We start from the raw sequence: 23,155 nt of genomic DNA on the forward strand, positions 1-23,155 counted from the left end.
AGCCAACATGTTAGATGAAGGAGTATAATTCAAAAAGATAGCAACAGTGTAGAATGAGTTGAATTAAATAATGGGGTCAAACATAAAGTTCTATACTTGCGTTCAAACAATTCATTTCACAAGTATAGTTCTTTTGAACTATACTTTAGTAGATTTCTTTGATTTCTAGCTCTGGGAGATCAGGGGCGGGGCAGCTAGGTGGCACATAGGATAAAGCACTGGGCCAGGAGCAGCGAAGACCTAAATTCAAATCTGGCCTTAGGCATTTACTAGCTATGTGACCCTGGGCAAGTCACTTAACTCTCTTTGCCTCAGTTTCCTCATCTGTAAACTGTGTTGGAGAAGGAAATGGAAAACCACTCTAGTATCTCTGCCAAGAAAACCCTAAATGGGGTCATGAAGAGCTGGACATGACTGAAAATGTAACAAATTCCAGCTATAGTTATATTTATATAAACCATGCTTACTAAAATAAGAGAATCACAGACTTTTAGAACTGGTAAAGACCTCAGCCATCATCTCATCCAACTTACTCATTTTACAGTGGAAGAAATTACAGTAAAAGTATGAATATTTAAGAAAGTCTAACTCCCAAAGTTTGCATAATAAATCAAAGGACAGATACAATCTGTAACAAGACTTGAAGAAACATAAGCATCTCATTATAAGATCATTGGATTTAGAACTAGAAGGGAATCTAAGAGATCAGTCCTGCTCCACATCTTCATCCCACAGATTTGGAAACTGAGGCTAAGAAGGATGAAAGGGCTCGGCCATTGAAGTAGTAAGTTGAAGAAGCAAGATTTCATTCCAGATACTTTATGTTTCTTCCTTTAGGCCCTCTCTCAAACTAAACTTAATGGTTTAACCTAACTCTGGCTTTTCATTCTGGTAAAAAAAGAAATATTGAAGTTTCATTTGGAGAGTTTGGAGAGTTTGAAATACAGCAGGCCGTAAGTCTGCATCTGGTTTCTGCCTCTGTCTGCTTCCTCCACATTGTTTTAGCTATTAATTTAACTCCCTTATCAGAGAGAAAGTGTTAAGTGCTTTCTTAGCACTTCTGATTCTGTAGGGTCCATACTCTAACGGGCCTCTCTGACGTTTTCTTTTGCACCAGGGTTCAATTTGCTTTCAGCACCTCTGAAAGACCGTTTTTTGGCCTTCTGCTTCCCAGCATTTGAGTGCTCCTTTCCTTAGCATAACTGAGAAAAACAAGGAGAGAGCACGGTGCACATATCAAAGCATTTTTCTCCTGCAATGGTCTTTTCCAGGTCAGGGGGTTCTTCTCTTCCCTCCTTCCTGGGTTGAAGTTAAACTTTAATTACCTTTGCTACCCAGAATTCTTGGGCACAGATGCCCTTTTAGCTGAATCTTCCTCATGGCTGAGTGTTTTTTCTACAAATGCCATTTTTTTTTGTTAAAAAACTACTTTTTAAACAAAAAGTCTCTTATCTCTACAATTTTGGAGATTTTCCTAAAAAGTATTACACATACCCCTAAATTTTTTTCAAACAGGGCATGCTGAATATAAGCATTTTTTTGATGATTTGGGGTCATTATAAAAATGTCAGTTCTCATACTGGAAAGTGCTGCCCTGGAAGACTGTTGAGTTCATAGGACTTTTTGTCAGGAAAGATGCACCTAGACTTGGGGCATTTTAAAATTCTCAATCTGCTTTTTATGATTTTTCTTTCTCTTCCCTTTCTATTATATTGGAGGAGGTCACTTCTTACTGCTACCATTATAATTGTTTATAGTAGCCTTTCTCTCCTCAAAACTAGTGAATTGCTTTTAGTTTGTTAGTTTAGTTTGTTATATAAGCTGGAAAACTCCACTATCAAGTCTGTTAGAGTTGATTACAAAATAAATGTAAACAGGTTTTGAGTCAAGGAGTCCAGGACTCTTTTATCTGTAAAATGCATGGGCTTTGTGACAGCTATTTGGGCTGCTTGGTTAGCTTTTGTCTTTCTTTCCCAATCCTTAGCTGCCTGGTGGTACTGCTGGATGAGTGACCTCTAACTAACTCTCATGCCTGATTAATGAAAATGAGTCTCATGTTTTCTATCTGTAAGCTAGGAATATATTTACAGTCTTCATATTTATTATTTGAAAAACATGTTTTGTAGAAGACAAAATTTTTAAATTTTGTGAAACAGTGGGAGCTTGCTGGTTGCAGGGATTTAGGCACTCCTTCATTTTCCTTCTGGCACCATCAGGCAAATCACTTACTTTTGTGAAGGAGATGGAAAATTTGAGGAATAAAAGTAGACATTTTTAAATATGACCCTTAATACCTACAGAGTATATGACTGATCACTGACTACAGACGGAAGATGAAAAACGAGAATTTGTTTGCTCGGCATCATGGGCAATTTTAACTGGTGAGCTACAAAGAGCCATTTGTCTCAGATTTGCTGAAGTTGGACCATCTCTCCATGTTGCCATTTGGATACCTATTGTTCAGGAGCACGGCTTTTGATTATGTGATTTTGACGGCAAAGTCTATCTCAAGCAAAGGCCAGGATGAAAAGCAAATCTGAAAATCCCAAGCCTCGAAAACCAGAAGGGAAAAGTAGCAATGAGATTCTAGCTCTGTTTTTCATGATGAGCACCCTGGATAAAAACAAAATATCAAGGCCACCGCTGATGCATGCAGTTAGCAAGCATGAAGAAAAGGAGAGCAGCATCATTGGAAGGTTTAGATCAAAAGAATAGTCTCAGTGCCCTCTGATCTAAGGACAAGAACACTGGCTTCAAAAGTTACCTGGAAAATAATCATAGGGTGATGAACTGAGTCCTCTTCACTTTTCTATTTTGTTATAAGTTGTTCTCATAACTTTAAAAGTCCTACTTGTACCTTGATAATTCTAAAGATATCTGCTAGATGGGGTGACTCATTTGTAAATCCATTGAATGCTGTGAGCAAAATAGGCTATTAGATAGGGAAAGAAGGACACAAACATTTATTAAGTGCCTATTGTATACCAGAAACTTTACAAATATTATCTCATTTTATCCTCACAATAACCCCAGGATGTAGATTATTATTCCCATTTTATAGTGGAGAAAACTGAGCCAGGCAGATGTTAAGTCACTTGTGCTGGGTTATGCAGCTAGTAAGTTTCCTGAGGTCAGATATGAACTCAGACTTTCTTGATTCCAGGCCCGATGCTCTAGTCACTGTATCACTTAGATGCCTGGGGTCCTGTTGTTCCATTTAATTCTGGGAGAGAAAGAGGAGAACTCCCTAGCACTGTACTTGAGAAATTAGAATGGATAGGACCACATTCTTGTGGTCTCAGAAGACCTAGAAAGACATTGTTGGTGTCGACCTGAAAGTTGGTTAAAGAGACAACAAGCTAGGTGATAAGTAAGTCTATATTGTTTTACTCCCTTAAGTTAGCAGCATGTAACATGTTGCATGGAGGTAGAGCTTTAACTCTGACTGCATCAAGCAATTTTAGCAGGACATTTAAACCCTGCCTCAGGATGTGTGTTAATTGATAGGCAAATGTCAGATCCGGGATATCTGTGTTTCCTTTACCACCACAGAAGATCAAGATAAGAAAAGTCCCTTTATTCAAGGCAGTGTCTGGGTTAAAGGCACCTTAGTGGTCATAAACAGAAGAAAGCTCTTGGTCAGCTTTAGCTGTTGATACTGGAAGGGGCATTCTCAGTTCACTCAGGAAGAAAAGATTAATTCAGGTTTTTGGCCCTTATTGGGGCTCAATTGATATTAAATGATTATCATCGTGGAGTGGAAAGGATAGGATATCTCTGGCTGGGAAAGAAAACTGAATAAGGAGGTAGCATAAGGTGACTAGATATTAGAGCAAAAAGGCTTGAGAAGTTGAGGCTTGGTGATTTTAAAGAAAAGAAGCAATAAAGTCTCAGAATTAGAAGAACCTTGGGACTTAACCGGTCCAATCTCTTGTCCAATCTCCCCTGTTACATTTCTGATCAACTGTCTTCCAGGCTGTGCCTGACTACTCTCAGTGAAACTCACTATATCTTGAGGCTGTACATTCCCATAGGTGGCCCAATGACCTGCTATTATGAATATTGATTAATATCATTTAGGTAAAGCACTTTGCAAACCTCAGAGCATTATGTAATTATCACATATTATTACTTTGATTGCGACAGCAGTCTTTCTATAGAGCAGACATGCAATTTACAGCAGCAAATGACTATAGTAACTTTGTGTTTGACAAGTGTAAGGCCTTAAATTTTTGGGATAAGAATTCATTATTATTTGGTAAAAATCGTTGGGAAAGCTAGAGAGCAGTCTGGCAAACGTTGGGCATAGGCCAATATCTTACACTATTCACCAAGATAAGATCAAAATGGATACATGGCCTAGATATAAAGAGAGATATTATAAGAAAATTAGAAGAACATGGAATATATTACCTGTCAGACTTATGGATAGGTGAACAATTTATGAATAAATGAGACAGAGAGCTGTGTGAAGTATAAAATGGATAATTTCGATTATATAGTCAAGGTCAATTGAAAGAGAAATTAGCATTTGTTTTACTCAATTAAGCAATTCCTAGACATTAAGCCTTCCTAGACATAAACATCAACCATTATATATAATGGTTATTAACCATTATATTATGATGGTTAATATTATTAACCATTATATATAAAACAATATACAATGAAAGCAAAAGCTAAAGAAATAAGTATAGGTACGATTTAATACCTTTTCCACTAAATTCTTTAGTAACATCAATTACCTACCTATCTAATCTGGGTTTTCTGTTCCAGCTTGAGTTGAAGTTTTCCATAAACTGATCTTGACTCTTTTATCTTAGTATGAATCTTTCCACAGTGTGTACATTGGTCTTTTGGGCTTTGGACAAGCCTAGTGACAGAAACACTTAGTGGTAGATTTTCTCATTTGCCGACAGCTTCCCTGTGTCACAACCTCACAACCATAAGTGGCTTGTAAAGTACTTCCATTTAGGGAGCCATTTCTGTGAGGGCCCTTTTCAATAGCTTGACTTGGAATTAATTTCTTACTCAGTTTCACAGTTTTCTTCTCAAAGATTTTCTTTCTTGTAGAACCCAGAAAAGTAGAACAAACAACGCTCGTTCAAGATTAAGGAGACCTTGACTCTTTCCAATCCTGTCCCCTGTTCAGCTCTGTCAGCTAGGGTAAATCATTGATCTTCTCCGAACCAGATTTTCCTTATTTATAAAATGGGGATAGTAAAATTTGTCCTGTCTCACTTCACAAAGCTATTGTGAGACTCAAATGAGATAGTGAAAGTGCTCTTTAAAATATAAAAGCTGCCCAAACCGTGTGCTATGATTAGATCCCTGTGCCAGCACTATGGCTTCCTTGTGAAAGTTTTTTTTTTCAACGATCAGAAAGGAGGACTCTTTTTTTCTTTCCATTTTCTTCAAGAAGAAAGAAAGCTCTTTCCCTTTCAACTTTAGTTCTTTGCCCTGTGAAGGCAAGGCCTGTGTTCTCAGGATTTGTATTAAACCCTCCCTTGGCCATAAAGAAACATATAGGATTATTGGAAATGTACTTGCAGTACAGCTAAGTTATACAAATTTTAGGGATCCAGAAAGTACCATTGAAAAACCATATTTTTTACAAAACTTAAAACAAGTTTTAAAATGGAGTTGTAAAGTGTTTCTTTTTTTACTGCTAGAATTTATTAGATAATTAATCAAGTTCAGTTGGTTTAATTAAATCAATTGGTTTTTTCTTTTTAAAAGTCTTGAAAATCTGTGGTCATAATGTCCATTCTCAGGTCAACATGCCAGTAGCTTAGATTTATGTAGATGTCAAGGACAATTTATTAAAAGGTAACATTTAACCCTTAAGTTGTTGAAAGAACCCTGCCACCATTGTGGAAAAGCAAGCATTCTGTGGTACGTAGCATAGGGATATTTTTGTTCAGGATGAGATATTAGAATCATGGACTCTGAAAAGAGATCTGAATAGTCATCTAGTCCCATGTCTTATAGGGAACTAGGATGAAAATCCTTCCTAAATGACAATATTTCCAACAGGAAAATAAATTGGTATATTATCAGCTAACTTAACAAATGCCACTTTTTCTTTAAGTCCTTAGTTAGAAGATACCATGTGTTCATAGACTTATCGGATTCATGTCAGGGCTTTCCTGGCCTCTTCTTCTTGCTTCCTGTACCCACTGTTCTTGATCAGACCAGTCTTGGGGCTTTGGAATCACTTTTCTTAACACTACCTGAGAGCTCTGGTGATCTTGAGATGTCAGGGTTTGAGGGGATGAGATTTACTTTCTTGACTTGACCTATATTACATTTCACAGGGAGATAGCAGAGCTTTGGGAGGAATAGGAATAGAGACTGGGACCAGACTTGTGATTTCATTGCTGTAGGGCAAACCTGTGGGCTACATTTTGGCTTAGAAAACCACATATGAACATTATTTATGTGCTATTGTATTTTCGTTTATTTTGTTACCTTTTTTCCAATTATATTTTAATCTGGTTTGGAACCAATTCAGGAATGTTGTGGCCTGTGGGCCACTTGACTTCTCTGATATAGAGAACTCTCAGACAAGGAGTAAGTTAATGTTGCTCTTGAAATGTGGTGCTCAGGACAGAACACAATTTTCAAAATATAGTTTGATCAATAAAAGTATTGAGAGTCTTATCTCTCTTCTACTGGATGCTAAACTTCTAACAGTGCAGCTTAATATTTCATTAGCTTTTTCAGTATTCATACCCCAGCTCCCATTTTTATTGTGTTTGTGGTCAGTTAAAACACCCTGGTCTTTTTAAATGACTTACTGTTTAATGAATTCTTCCCATTCTGTGTATATACAGTTAATTTTTGAGTAAAAAAAAATAACTCTGCATTTTATCCTTGTTAAGTTTCATCTTATAGTTTTGATTCATCATTCTAGTTTCAAGATAAAAAAAAATCAATCCTGTTATACAACAGAAAAAGCTATCTTTCCCAGCTTTGTGTTAAATGCACATTTAACAAGCAAGCCTTTATCAGGGTCAGCAAATATGTTTCTGTACCTGTTCATTACTGTAGATTTTAGAAAAGTATTGGTCATATCCTCCATCTTGTTGGGTGGTCAGTTGTATATACCTAAAGTAACATCATTTCTATTTCTTTCTTCTTTTCTCCCTGCCCAAATGTTTTCCACTGTGTATCGACCTTCGAGTTTATAGATTTACATATATTCCTTTTCAGAGTATACTATCGCTCTCCCTTATGTTCTATTAGACCAATTTCCTTTGAAAATGTGTACCTTTGTATGATTATTCTATTCTGAACATTGATATATAATCTAAGCTCCTAATTCTTCCTTCCTCCAATTCCATTACCTATTATTCTCTATTATACTGGATTCCTTTCCCCTTATGATTCTCCTCTCTTTATCAAACCTATTGTCCTTTGGTCTCTGGTTACCCTTCCCTATTCCCCATGATGGTATGAAGTTCTCTTGCTCAAATTAGCAATTTTTCTGCCAAAAATGTCCTTTCTTTTCCTTACGAGATATGCTATAGCTTTGACTATGCTGTGGAAGTTCTTTTCTGATAAAAATTCTGAGGAAGACTGAGCTCACACATACCAGCCTTAAGAAGGAAAACTTACACCAGAGTCAACACTCTTCATTGGAGATGGCTGGGGACTCTTCCCCCTTTCATTCAGAGGGAACTGTAGAAAGTCTCTTACTCGGCATGAAGCTACTGTTCAGAAGGATTCACTTTTGTTTTATGCAACAAGGCGATAGATAACTTTATTTTTGAATAGATGGTATGTCACTATGATGATGAAACATTCTCTTCCATATCCCTCCTCTCCCTGCCCCATCTCCCTGAATGCCATTTCACTGTCAGTTCCTCAAGGGACTCTGGCCTTCTGATGCCCTGCTCTGCCTTTTTCAGGCTCTTGTGAGAGTTTGGTGCCTACCTCTGGCCTCTAGGTTAATGTAGATATGGAGAATAGGGAGAGTCCAGAAGAGAGTAGCAAAAATGCTTAAAGAATTAAAAAATGAATTCATGAGTCAAAAAAAGTAGCTTTAATACCTATTGTGTACCTAATGATGTACAAGGTAGGAGAAAAGCAAATTAAAGAAGTCTGGCTTTTTAAATCATGGATAACAGGAAGTGGGGGAGGGGGTGGCTTAATGATAACATTATTAAAGAAGATGGTGATGAATGCCTTGACTGATCAAAAATCTTGACTGAGGAAAATCATGATGACTCAAGCTTAGTATTAGGGGGTGGGATGCAAATTCATGCTAAGGAAGAATCTTCTAACAGTTGGGGCTGATTAATCCAGAAAGGGTATCCATGATTACAATAATCTGACACTTGGTTCTATTACCTTTGGGAGATTGAGCTATCTAATAAAATACCCTGGGAATGCTTTTGCTTCTTGAATAATCCAAGGTTTCTCTCAATTTGATTGTCATACAGAGCCACAGTAGGGCTCACGCTCTTCAATTTGTAGATAAAAGTTTTGTTAATTTCCCCAAACATGCAAATTAAATGAGAATTTACTTACACAACAGAATACTTTTGCTGCCATATTCTGATCAAACTGGCCAAGAATTATCCGAACATCATTACTCTGTGGACAAAAGGACACATATGTAAAAGCTGTTGGGGACTGTTACTATAAACATATAAAGATCAAATCTTTATATTGAACATGCACAAAACCAGGGACCACGCAAATAGCCTTCCCAATTGTAAAAGTTCAGGGGACCACAGAACATCTGTGCTGGCTCAGCCCAGATTCTCTTGGCCCTTTTCTTGGCTGACTGGTTTGAATGCTACACCTTGTTTCATGATAATAGTTGTTCTGTCTTCTATTCCTAGGTGAGGTAGTCTTTTTTTTTTGATATCTTTTTTCATGGGCATAATTTTTCTTAGGCATCTTTCTTGCCTCCACTTTCTGAGGATATCCTTCCATTCGTTTCCTCTTCTCTCTTACTGTCTTTATTTTAAAGATGAATATGTAAATAGTACCATCATCAACCTTTGTATTTAATCAGTGGCAAGTGGTAAATAGCCAACTCAGGCTTATGTTTTCCCTTTCTCCCTTTCCTGTATCTTCCTTCCCTTCTCTCTTTTCTACTCCTATTCCTGGATTTATCACATTTCATTTATGTTCTCTTTCTCCCTGTTAAATTTCTTTCTATTTCTATGAACTTCTGTTTCTGACTCCTTCCAACTTTTTCTCTTGTATCATCTTCCCAACTGAGGCAGAGTCAGTACAAAGTGAGTGTTCTTTAAGCGCTTCCTCTTCCTGTTTCTTCCTTTACCCTTACTGAATTGGATGTGTTCCTTTACCAATCTCTATCTCTCTCTTTTTCTCTTTCTCTCTCTGTATTTGTTTGTGCACTACTCTCCTTTTACTAGTTTAGGGCCTCTTAGTCAATTCCTAATTCCTTAATAATAACTTGTATTTATATAGTACTTTATTTTAAATTATTTCCATGTACATTATTATTTAAGATTTTATTTATTTTTATTCTGAATTTCACAAACCTTAAATAAAATGGGCATTTCTATGTTCATAATTGGTACAGAAAAAGAGGATTGTACATTTTCATGTATACTACCATACTTTATCCTCACAATAATCCTACGGGATAGTCAGGTTAGACAGTTAATATCCCCATTTTATAACTACAGAAGCTGAGAATCAGAGAACTGAAGTATCTTGCCTAAGGACATACAGCTAGTTAGTGTCTGAGGCCTTCTAACTCCCAGTCCAATATTCTGTCTACTATACCACCCTCCCAGGCCAGCACTGGAATCCATTATTCCAAAAAGTCTCTTGTTGGAACTTCTGAATAGGAACCAAAGTTATCTCATGCATTAGGAAGGGGGTAGTTTAAACAAAAACCCTCTTATAAAAGTCATATTTTAGATCCTTTCATTGTTGGAGAGTGCTAAGTGGGAAGTCATTTTACATGTTCAAATAATTTAATAACATAAAAAGGGAATAAATTTCCAAAATCATCTTTGGGTAGTGCAAACTGTAGAGAAAATGATTCTAAAACGATTTTTTAAAAATCTTAATGGAGAACCCAGAGAGGCGTTTCTTTGTTATCTCCAAGACTGTAATGCTATAACATATTTCAAGCCATTTCCATTTCTCATTACTATATATCATATCTTATACAGCACTGCATCATCGTGATTTCAGTAATGCCCCATTAAGTTTTTTGCTCCTTTTAGATCTTCTTTGCTGTCAATAATAGTTCTTACTGAACTATTGTAAACAGCCCTATTAGCTTAGAAAACTTAGAGTACAGCAATTCTCAAACTGGTTTGGCCATGCAATCTTTTGGGGCTCAGGATCTCTTGACAGAATTCATTAATTCTAGTTCAGGTACCTGGGGACCATGGAATTGCTCTGAGATAAAAGTGGGGCACCAATATTTTGTAGTAAAATAGAAGAAACTTCAGCTTGTTTTCATGCCCCTTCCCAAGGTGACATTTCATAAATACTTTTTGACACATACACTGAGCAGAGCTGGCAATTTTTATACCCACAGCAAGTGGTAGGAAATGTGTTTGGGAGGGGAAGTCCATGGATCTCCACATGGTTGCTTCTGCGATGGGAGGGGGATATTATGAGGCTAGGCCCAGGAGAAATCAACCTGGGGTGCAGCCAGGAAAGGCTGCTTCCTGTTTGAACTGATTATTCTTGTTGTTTATTAGGTGCTAAGCTTAGTTATTTCTATCTGCTGAAAGGTTATAAATGCTCTAAATTTCAGGGCAAAGATCTGGTTGTCCAGTCCAAGTTATGACACTTCATATATAATTTTACCCTCCTCAAAAGCATTGCTTTGATGCCTTGTGGAAGTGACATTGGGTTCTGACAGGCTATTTTAATGCAGTCAGAAGTCTCACAGATCCTACCGAGCTGGAAAGGCTTTGAATATGGGCTTGGTGACAGCCTTTCTCATCAGAATCTTATAGAGACTGTCTACTAAGGTATGGAGAGGCTGTGATCCACATTAGTAGAAGGGGTATCTATAATGATGGGGAGGAAATCCTTAATTACTTAAGCACACATAGTTTAATCTGAATATTTTAGAAGAAAAAATATTAGTAGTGCTAAAATATTCTCACAAGATATTATGTAGAACACTGAGGATCTATAGAACACATTTTGAGAAATGCTGTTCTAACATAGTATTTACAGATTGGCTGATAACTAAAAACACTGAATTGAGTCAGTGAATAAGAGTGGCCATTTTTGTTTTGGTCATTACTTCAGTTATCCTGACAGCCAAGTTACATAGAGCATTTGGTTTCATTTCCATTTAGATGGAGCTGTGGATGGAGTGGTAGGTGTGGGGATAGGAAAACCTCAGACACTTAGTAGCTATGTGACCCTAGGCAGGTCACTTGATCTCTCTGGGTCTCAGTTTCCTCATCTATAAAATGGGAGATGGCCTCTAAGGTCTCTTTCAGCTTTAAATCTATGATCCTTTGATTATTAGTGATTCACTATTTTTTGTGGTTGAGAAATTTAGTTTAATTAAAAAAACTATCTATGATATTCAGAAAGCTGTTAGGCAGCTGGAAAAGACAAAAAAATGAAGCAAGACTTTGACCTTAAGTAGTTTATAATGTAGTAAACCTCTCTCTTGGGGCAGCTAGGTCTCAAAGTGGATAGAGTGCCATACCTAGAGACAGGAAAACTCATCTTCCTGAGTTCAAACCTGGCCTCAGACACTTACTAGCTGTGTGACCCTGGGCAAGTCACTTAATCTTGCTTGCTTCAGTTTCCTCATCTGTAAAATGAGTTGGAGAAGAAAATGGCAAACCACTCCAGTATCTTTGCCAAGAAAACCTCAAATGGGGTCATGAAGAGTTGGACACAGCTAAACAACAACAACAATAACAACAAACCCCACTCCAGGTGTTAGTGCTCTGTCCTCTGAAAATCACCTTGCATTTTCTTGCCTGTGTAGATGTTTCATGTCACCACTAGAACGTAAGCTTCCTGAGGGCAAGTAATATTTTGTTTTTATTTCTGTATTCCTACTACATATTTTTATACATTGTAGTCACTTAACATTTATTGGGCAGATAGGCAGCACAGTGGATAGAGCACTGGCCCTGGAGTCAGGAGGACCTGAGTTCAAATCAATATTTGTTGAACTGGGTAAGACATCTTCACAAACCACCATAATATTGACTAAACTATAATAGGTGCTTTTGCACAGGCTGGCCTTCCCTTGCTTGAAATGCTCTTCCTTTTGCCTCTTGGAAGACTTAGCCAGGCACCGTGCCAAGTGCTTTGCAGATACTATCTCATTTGATCCTCACAACAACCCTGGGAGGTAGGGGCTGTTATTATCTCCATTTTACAGATGAGGACACTGAGGCAAATGGGGGTAAGTGACTTGCCCAGGGTCACACAGAGGCCAGATTTGAACTCAGGTCTTTCTGACCCCAGGCTCAGTGCTCCATCCACTGAGGCACCTCGGCTGCCTCTAGTAAACATATTTGTATACATGTGTACATATATAAATTTCACCTACAGATGTGCACACAATACACAATTGCACATCAACTAATGAATCTGCAGACTGAAATCCCAAAATAGTAAAAATAAAAGACTGGTTAAAGACTCTAAATTGCTTCAGTTTTGACTTTCTGGGTGAGCTGTCATCCAAAGCATGTGTCTCTTCTTCCATGTGACTCTTGGGAAAGTTAAGTTAAAAAAAAAAACCCAATGAGGATTAAGGAAGAATGGAGTCAGTAAATCATGGGTAACCTTATAGCCTGGCAAGGGATTTAAGTTCTATTTACATTTCCAAAGAACAAGTACACAGGCCAGATGTGACATTCGGCATGTGCAGGTGAGAGTTCAGAATGAAGGCCACATGGCTAGAGGGCCAAAGCAGGGGATCTTGCAAATGCAAAATGCCATACAATGGCACCCAAAATGCCTACTGTGACTAAAATAAGAACACAGTCAGGGGAAAGCAGCATGCCATAGTGGAGCAAAGACTGCATTTAGGAGTCATTTCCAGCTTTACCCCTTCATCTGGCTGCCAAAAGATTTCCAAAGCAGAGTCCATCAGGCAGACAGGCTGGCAAGCAGGCAGATAGTCAGTCAGCTGTCCAGTCAGATGGTCAGTTAGGCAGCCAGGCAGTCAGTCAGCCAGTCAGTCAGTCAGCCAGTCAGTCAGGTAGCCACTTAAATAGGCAGGCAGGCAGTCAGGTGGTCAGGCAGGCAGTCAGGTAGTAGTCAGTCAGTCAGTTAGACAGGCAGTCAGACAGGCAGTCAATCAGTCAGCTAGTCAGACAATCAGTCAGTCAGTCATGTAGTCCCCTGGTCAGTTAGGTATTCAGTCAGTCAGTCAGTCAGTCCGTCAGATAAGTAGTCGGTCATATAGTCAGTTGGTTAGTCAAGTAGTTAGTCAGGCAGGTATCCCCTTGCTCAGGAAGCTGCACTGGCTGTCTCTTACCTCTAGTATAAAATACAAACACCTTGCCGATATTTAAAGCCCTCCAAACACGGCTCGACTCTATCTTTCTAGAATGATTTCACAATACTCACCTCAGTGGGGCGTAGTGGGTAGAGAGCCGATCTTGAAGCCCGGAAAACCTGGGTTCAAGCTCTGCCTCTGAGATATACTGGCTATGGGAGCCTGGCAAGTCACAGCCTCTCCACGCTCCACGCCAGTGGCGCCAATATCAAATAGAAATGGGGCCACGAGCATAAGGACCCTAGCCAGCTGCATGTTGACTTAGCTTTAAAATGTGATATTATCCATGCTTTACTGTATTTGTATTTATTTTTTTCAGCATTTCCTAATTGCATTTTAATCTGGTTCAGCAGCACTTGGGAATGGAGTGCTGTGGGCTGTAAGTGGGGCCCTGGTTTGGCATCTCTGCTCTAGGCCACGCCATAGGCCTGTTAGTTGGAGAGAAGGCGCTGACCTGCACTGGTAGCAGGTGTTTCCTCACTCAGGAATTCTCAAAACTATTGAAATCAGAGGCCCAATCCCTAGTTCTCTCCTCTCTCTTCTATACTTCCATCCAGGTGGCACAATGGGTAGAGTTCTGGGCCCGAGTTCAAATCTGGATTCAGATACTTCCTAGCTATGTGAGCCTGGGCAAGTCCCTTAACCTTTACTATAAACTGGGGATAATAATAGCACCTACCTCTCAGGGTTGTTGGGAAGATCAAATGAGATAATATTTGTAATGTCCTTAGCACAGTGCCTGGGACAGAGTAGGTGTTTAATAAATGCTTGTTCCTATTCCTTCCCATTTTAGTGCCTTTGCCCAGTCTGTCCCTTATACCTGGAATGCTCTCTCTCTCTTTCTTCTCCTCTGCCTTTCCTTATCTCCCCATTTCCCTGGAAATTACTTCTTTATTTACTTATTGGTGCACATGTATGTGGCTTCCTCCACTAGAAGATAAGTCCATTGATAGAAGTCAGCTTTTAATCGGTATCTTCAGCACCTAGGAGTATAGATTGCTTTGAATAAATGTTTATCGAATAATATTGAAGATCTGAATTTTAGTCCTAGCTCTTCCACTGTCTTGGTATGTGACTGTAGACAAATTACTTCATTTTTCTGGACTTCCATTTTCTCACCTACAAATTGGAGATAATACTACCTACCTTGCAGGGCTTTAGTGAGGTAGGTGCTTTGTAAACCTTAAAATGCTTATAAAATGTTTATAAGGAAAAATAACCATAGTCTGTCCACCCTGGCATTCATTCTCCCTCTGACAGTAGCACTCAGTGACATATTGTGGAAGGCCATGCTTATGTCCCTTAAATATTAGCTTTTGAGTTTAGAGATTTACTACAGTCCTTGTTTCCCTTGAAAACCCATTTTGGCCCTGCTGTCCAGGAATTGTCCTTTTAAAAAAAATCCTACATTTATAGAGCATTCTATCTCTCAAGGTAATGAATTTATAATTTCTCTGTGCTTCAGTTTTCTAATCAGTAAAATGGGAATGATAATGATACTAACCTCAGGTCTTATATTTTTAACTTCATAGTAGATATCTTCACCTAGGTGTCCCATTAGCACTTCAAGCTCTACAGTCTGAAACTAAACCACTAATCTCGCTTGCTGGTAACCTCAGAGTCACTTTCCCCCCCTCTTTCAACCTTAATATCCAACCAAGGCCAAGGCCTGTCAAATCTACTTTGGCAATCTATTTCAAGGTATGTGGAGCATAGAACGCTGGACTTTGAATCTAAGACCTGAGTTCAAATCCTGCCTCATATAGTTACTAGTTCTGTGACTCTGGGCAAATCACTTAAGCTCTTTCTGCCTCAGTTTTTCTCATCTGTAAAATGGGGATAACAATAGGACCCATCTCTCAAGATTGTCATGAGGGTAAAATAACACTTGTAAAATGCTTTGCAAATGCTAAAGTGCTATATAAATGCCAGCTTTTGGAGCTAGAAAGAATCTCCAAAGTTATCATGTCTAACCCACTCATTTTACAGATGAGGAAACTGAGACCCAGAGAGTATTCGTTTTAAGGTCTCATTGGGAGTTATTGGCAGGTCCTCTGAATTCTCACTCATGTTCTTCATACTAGACTGTGGGTAGTACTTGCGGATGGGGGCTGAGTTTTTTATATCTTTGAATCTTCCTCAGTGCCAGGCCCAAGGTCTGAAAGGAACATAAACAGCCTCTACCTGCTTGGGAGTGAATCCTTTAAGCAGGTTCATAGGAGGAAGCAGGAAACCTTGGATCTGGCGCTGAGACATTTAAAGTTTTACAAGCCTCAGTGTGAAATGGAGGGGAGTTTAAAGGGTCTTGGCTCTATTGCACACTGAGACTCTTTAAAAATTAAATCTCCCAGATGTCTGCTCAGGCCCCAGTGGTGCAGGAAACTCTTTAAAGAACCAATCCTGGAGCAAGCTTCAGCATGCTGTAGGGAGGTGGTATTAGCAGCACCGTCCCTGCCTTCCTCTCTCTGCTGCTCTCCCACACCCCCACTTCCCAGTATGTTCTTTGCAGAGCCGGAGATGCCCTTCTCCAGGACTGAAGGCCCTCATTCAGCAGAACTCATTATGGAACTCAAACCACCAGTCTCTGAGTCAACCGAATGGACAGACATTGGGGATAGTGCTGGGGGCTGAAAAGGTGGAAGAACATGTGCGTGTGTGTGTGTGTGTGTGATTACATTACTGCCAGGACAGAGGAAGAAATGATATGGGACATCCATGTGTGGTCGGGAGGGAGAGAGTGAAACCCAGAGAGAAATTTTATAATTTCTAAGTGCAGAGGAATAGGTGGGTGGTGAGAGATGTAAAAAATCCAGTCTGAGTTACTGGACCAGAAATGCTCATGTTAGAGCCAACAGTTTGTTGACCATGAAACAAAAGAAAAACCCCATAAATTATTATTACAAGTAGCAACTTTTCATCTTGTTCCATAGCTTGAGTTTTTCATGTCTGTGTGGGTGATTCTCTAATATCCATCTCCAGCTCTGGACACTCTTTTGAAGTCCAATGCTGATATTCCAACTGCTTGTCAGACCTCTCCATAGTAACATCCCACTGGCATCTTAAACCCAACATGTAAGGCCTCTGAAGTCCTTTCCTGCTCTGAATCTAAGACCCTATCAAACTGCTTCATTTTACTAACTAGTGGATGGGGCACTGGCCTGGTGTTAGGAAGACCTGAGTTCAAATCCAACCTCAGGTGCTGACTAGCTGTGTGACCTACATCCCAAGGTTGTTACGAGAATCACTTGAAATAATATTCGTAAAGCACTTAATCTTAAACTCAACATGTCTAAAATGAAACTCATTGTTTTTCTCCCTAACATTGCCCCCTACTCCCTTCACCCCCCAACCTTCCCTATTACTGTGGAGGGCAGCATCATCCCCCCAGTCCCTCAGGCTGACAACCTAGAGCCATCCTGGACTTCTCACTATCACTCACCCTCCATTTCCAAGCTGTTGCCAATGTCTGTTGATTTCACCTTTGCAACATCTCTCCAGTACATCCCCTTCTCTCCTCTGATACTGCCACCACTCTAGTGCAGGACCTCCTCACCCCATGTCTTCCTTATTGTATCCACCTGCTGGTGGATCTGCCTACCTCAAGTCTCTCCCCACTCCAATCTATCCTCCATTCAGCCACTAAAATGATTTTCCTAAAATGTAGGTATTGTGTTGTACCCTCCAACCTACCCACATTCAGTAAACTCTAGGCATCTAATTGCTTCCAGGATCAAATACAAAATTTTCTGCTTGCCATTAAAAGCCCTTAATAACCCAGCCCCCTCCTACCTTTCCAGTCCTCTTACACCTTACTCCCCAACATGTACTCTTCTATCCAGTGACACTGGCTGTTCTACCAACAAGACTCTGTCTCTTCTCAGAACATTGTCCCCCATGCCTGGGAGGCTCTCCCTCCCTGCTTCAACTACTGACCTCCCTGGCTTCCAGTTAAAATCTCACCTTTTACAGGAAACCTGCCTGTTTGCTTTGTATGTATTTGTTTGCATGTTGTTTTCCATATTAGATTGTAAGCTCCTTTGAGGGCAGGGACTGTCTTTTGCCTCTTTTTTGTATCCTCAGCGCTTATCACAGTGCCTGGCACATAATAGGTCCTTAATAAATGTTTATTGATAGATAGATTGATTGATAGAATGGAATGGCCACTCAGAATACAGAAAGTGTGATGGAGTGTCAAACTCACAGCCAGCAAAACTCCCCATTGAGGCCAGAACCAGATTAAAATGTAATTGGGAAATGTATAACAAATGTTTAACAATGTTTAACACAATAAAAAACAGAAATACAATAGGAAAATGAAAATACAACATAGTTAATAGGAATCTGTTTCTATTTGACAACACTGGTGTTGGACTTAAATTTAGGAGATCTGGGTTTGAATCCCAACTCTAATACTTTCTACCCATGGAGCAAGGAGGGGGTGGGCAAGTCTCTTTTCTTTGAGACTAAGGTTCCTTATCTATACAGTGGGGATAACACTACTGAATGGGATGTCCCAGTGAAGACTTCTCAGTGTAATTAAGGTAATGAGTTCAGAAGGTAGTGTGAGAAATGAACTCTCAGAAGTGAAGGCTCCTCAAAGGGTCAAATAATTCTTGATTATTACTTTCAAAATCCTCCCCGACTTAGACCCTGTTTTTAAGCACTTAACAGAAAGAATAAGCCCTGCCCTACCCCCAACCTGAGCCTCCGGCCTCTTTCCTTGTCTTTGAATTTCAGGCCTGGAATGTAAGCCTCACCTCCCAGTTAAAAGGATAGGAAGAAACTTTCGAGCTTAGAATGTAAGCCCACCCCCAGTTAAGGGGGTAAGGGATAGTGGTGGGTGGAAACTTGTTTGCGTGGTGGGCAGAGATTTGCTTTCATAAGGCGGCCCCTGTTACTGTTACTCCTGTTACTCTCTCTCTCTCTCTCTCTCTCTCTCTCTCTCTCTCTCTCTCTCTCTCTCTCTCTCTCTCTCTCTCTCTCTCTCTCTCTCTCTCTCTCTCTCTCTCTCTCTCTCTCTCTCTCTCTCCACGTGTATCGAAGGAGCAGACAGACATCTCGCGAGAAAGTCTCTGAGTTTAATTTGGGTTGGGGTTGCTATCCCACACACTACTTACATTACCAGCTTTGCAGGAATGTGTTTTAGAAAGTACTTTGTGAAGCTTAAAGTGTTATAGAAATATGTCCTACTATTATTAGGAATCAGAAGACCTGAGAACTACTGTCTGCTAACTATGTGACCTTGGATAAATTACTTTTCTTTTCCAAGCTTGCTCCATCTGTAAAATAAGGATGATAAAACTTGCCCTGCCTACCCCATGGTGTCCTTGTAAAGGTCAAATAGAATGATACATGTAAAAGAACTTTATATACCACAAAGCATTATTCAAATGTAAATATCATCATCATCACCATCATGATCTAGATAAATAAATCTATAATTTATTCTGTGGTGAAATTAAAGAAAATGTAATTTTGATCACAATCACCTGGCTGATTATGACTGTGACTCATAGAAATCATGATTATCTGTTTAGTCAGAGGTAAAGCAGCTTCACGTACCTTAAGTTTTTTCACACTATTGCAGGGATCATTCGAGAAGCTTGCTGTGTCTGAAATTTCAATACCTTCACCGTACAGGACACCAGTGAGATCATTTCTTACCTGTCAGCGAAAGAGAGAGTTGGGAAATAGAGATTGGTAACCAATGAGAGGAAAGCTGATGGAGCGCACCATCTCCCTGGGAAACTACTCGAATATACAAGATGATTAATGTGTCAATTTCCATGTACAACTTGAAAAAAGTGTTTTTCTTCATTATAGTTGACATAGAGTAGCACAATATATTACTCTCTTCCTTTGGAATAGTGAGTGGGCCTTGTTTTGCATAATTGCTTAATTATTGTCTACGACAATTTATTCCCTTTGTAGAGAAGTAGTGATGGCATTCATTTATGTGAGTTATCAGAGGATGTCCTTCACAGAGAAGAAAGTGACAACCCAGAACGTGCGTAAGTTTTTATAAGGAATAGATTTTTTTGATAACCCAGAAAAATGTATGTCTTTATAAAGCATAGATTTTTCAAAAATAAAAAACTAAAAGTATTTACAGAGAAAGTACTGCATTTACTTCTGTGTTTTTCTCCGTAGATTTTGAGAAAAATTTAAGAAAAACATTTCTTGCACCAACAAATCAATAAGTATTAAGTGCCTGCCATATACTAGGGCACTGGAAACATAAATACAAAAGCAGGACAGGCCTTGCCCTCCAGGAGCTTACAGTCTATTGACATTCTACTACATAAATTCCCCATGTGAGTTAGGAGTTTATTTCTATTTTACTTCATAATTCCACATCTGAGTAAATAGCTTTCCTATAGGGATTTGGTTCTAAATTGGGACTAGATTTAGTTCTCTGCCTATAGAATTGGAGTCTATAGGAAAGTTCTTTGACCTAAAAGTAGCTCAATAGTGAAGATTAGGGGATTTAACAACTAATAGAGCATTGCATTCTTGGGACTGACAGTCGTGGTGGGTCCCATCCAACAAAGGTACTACTACCAGCTAGCTAGCATGTATATAGTGCTTTAAGGTTTAGAAATATCTCATTTTATCTTTAGAACCATCTTGGGAGGGAGGTGCTATTATTACCCCCATTTTACAGATGGGCAAACTGAAGCAGACTTGCCCAGGATGATATAGTTGAGGTCAGATTTGAATTTAAATCTTTCTGACTCCAAGCCCAGTGCTCTGTCCACTGTGCCACTTAGCTGCCTGACAGCACTGGACCGAGAGTCACAAAGGCCTGAGTTCAAATCCTGCCTCAGATACTTAATAGTTATGAGACCCTGGGTAAATCATTTAAACTCACCTTCCCATATGTAAAATAGAGATAACAATAGTTTCTATTTCATAGAATGTTGTTGGGATTAAATAAATTAACACATACACATATAATATTTTGTAAACTTAAAGTGCTATGTAAATTCCCAAAGTCCTTGATACTAGTCTCTACTAGCTATGTGACCTTAGACAAGTCAGTGGACCTCTCTGGGCCCTGTTTTTTTCATAGGCAAAATGAGGATAATAGTATATGCCTTGCTTACCTCATAGTATCCCCTGGGGATAAAACAGAATAATGTATGTAAAATCATTTCACACACAGCTTTTCTAGTGGTAAAGAGTTTGATGGGGATTAAAAGAGGGAAGAGGGGAGTTTAAAACCTGCTTTGCCAAGTTTTTAAATGCCAGGGGAAGAAGACATATACTCAAGGGAGAGGGAGAATGACTAAGGCTAATTAAGGGAAATCTTATGGTTAGCCTTTGGAACACTAACTGTATAACCTAGCTCTGCACAGCTGTTTTCTTTGAGTCTTTCCCTGGTTTTGTTGGGTTCTCCTTACCCTTTGTTTAGTGATTACTTGCCTTTAACTTTAACTCATTTCTAATGCTAACCCAGTGATTAGATCAAAGGTGGAGGAAAGGGAGCTCAGAGACTGCAGAACTCCAGGATCTCAGGAGGGAGCTAGAGTTAACTTTCATATCCAGATCAGGAATGAGGGGGAGGATGAGAAAGGGAGGGCTGAAGGTCTTCTGAAAGAAGAGATGACCCTGTAGAGAGTAAGTCTGAGGATTCAGCCTCCAATTTCTTTCTTGTTGCCCAGAACTTAATTATTTTTTACCCCCTTTTCCTTCTTTTTGTTATTTATTATTATCATATTACTATAACTTGAAGAAAATTCACTTTTTTTTCCCAAATAGAAGTCTTCACAGGAGGAATAAGGACAAAGTACTTTGTAAATATTAAGGCGCTATGTAAAAGTAGATTTATTATTTTCCTTCATTGAAGACTCTGAATATTTTCCCCAGTCACTAGTATAGTTATCAATAACAACAGGGGCTCAACATATGTTTGTTGAATGGATAAATGAATGTCTGAGGTACAAGGAAGGGAGAGAGAGTAGGCTTTGTCTTCTTTCCCCAGAACCCCTAGTATATTTCCAACCCAGAAGTCCCAGCCTGTTTTTTTTTTTCTTGGACCAAATGTATTTCTCACCTTGGAAGCTGCTTTCAGCCATGTGCTACAGTATCCTAAAGCCCCCTTACTTCTGCATCCTTCTCATAGTCCCTCTTTGCTGACCCTGACACAATTCAACTTCACCTTCCCCCATTAAGAATTATAAGATCCTGGGGCAGCTAGGTGGCTCAGTGGATAGAGCACCAGCCCTGTATTCAAATCTGGCCTCAGACATGTAGCACTTACTAGCTGTGCGACCCTGGGCGAGTCACTTAACCCCACTGCCTAGCAAACAAAACAAAACAAAACAAAAAAACCAAACAAAATAAAAAAAAAAGAATCATAAGATCCTAGAGCACAGGGACTGTCCTCTGCTTCTATTTGTAACCAAAGTGCTTAGCACAGTGCCTTCCATTAGTAAACACTTAATAAATGTTTGTTGACTGAATGACTGATTCTCCTTTGTTTCTTTCTCACAAATACACAAATACCTATTGAAATCCTCACTCTCTTAAAGTCTTTCCCTAGAAATCATACTTTCTTTTCTAAAAATTTCTTTATATCTTTTATTTTTACTTCACTTTCATTTTTAAATTCATCTTTCTCTCTCTTTTACTTAGCAAGCAATTTTTTTTGGTAACAAACAATAAAATAGAGAAAAAAAGAAACAGTTTAGAAAAAACTAACCAGTATATTGATAGAATCTGATGGCATATCTGATGCTCCATACACATAGCCCCCCACTTCTGAAAAAAAAAAGGGAACAAGGTACATTTCTCATCTCTTTTGTGGGGACAAGTTTTGTCCCTATGATTACTCAGCATTTAACTTTTTTCTTTTCTTTTCTCTCTTTTTATTCTTCCATTTACATTGTCATAGTCATTGTGTATATTGTTTTCCTGGTTCTGATTACTTTACTTGTATCAGTTCATAGAAGTTTTCTGGTGCTTTTCTGAATTTTTAAAAAAATATATTTTTATTTATTTTGTTAACTATTTTCCAATTAGGTGTAAAAATTTTTAAACATTCACTTTTTAAAATTTTGAGTTGTAAATTTTCTCCCTCCTGTTCTTCTTCTACCCCTTGAGAAGGCCAGCAATATGCTGTGTCTTGCAAACCATTTCTAACACCTCTGGGTGTCTCTCTCTGAAGTGTAGGGCGGTACTGAATTCTTTTCTCCTCCTTCTTCTCTGCCGGGTGGGGGCAGAACTGAATCCTTCCTACTCCTATCTATCTCCTCTCTTGGGGGTTGGTTTAGGGAGTGATCTTGTTGTCCCCTCCCTATCACCCTATTCTCTTGAGATCTAATCAGTCACACCACATGGAAACAATTAACTCCCCTTTTAGCCAGGGTGCTCTTAATAAGTGTTTGTTGCACTGAATTTGTAAACAAGCTCAGCTCCTGTTAGAATAGAATGCAAGAGCTGGAGAAGAACTCAGAACAACTAAAACAAAAACAGAGTGTCTAAGCTTAGACAGGACCTCAGAACATAAAATTACAGAATTTAGAATCGGCAGGTGAGTAACCAGAGGATTCTATTGGCCCATTCTCCTAGGATTATCTCTCATTACACGACTCTGAAAATGAAGTTTAAATTGCTCTTCAGCCAACTTGCTGATACAATATAGTTTTCATTCTACCT

At 39.0% G+C, this 23,155-nt stretch overlaps 1 protein-coding gene across 1 annotated transcript in view; it reads right to left on the reverse strand.

Moving 5' to 3' along the window:
- GABBR2 (gamma-aminobutyric acid type B receptor subunit 2) overlaps positions 1–23,155 on the reverse strand; it is an 822,765-nt gene that overhangs the window by 292,945 nt on the left and 506,665 nt on the right. Inside the window, exons 4-5 of the mRNA XM_021008593.2 lie at positions 19,058–19,159; positions 8,536–8,601 (exon numbers count right to left, since the gene is read on the reverse strand). Coding sequence (XP_020864252.1) covers positions 8,536–8,601; positions 19,058–19,159 — 168 coding nt within the window. The remainder of the gene's footprint in view (positions 1–8,535; positions 8,602–19,057; positions 19,160–23,155) is intronic.

The sequence above is a fragment of the Phascolarctos cinereus genome, unplaced genomic scaffold (assembly GCF_003287225.1).
Source record: "Phascolarctos cinereus isolate Bilbo 61053 unplaced genomic scaffold, phaCin_HiC Scaffold_4;HRSCAF=312, whole genome shotgun sequence".
Lineage (NCBI taxonomy): Eukaryota > Metazoa > Chordata > Mammalia > Diprotodontia > Phascolarctidae > Phascolarctos > Phascolarctos cinereus.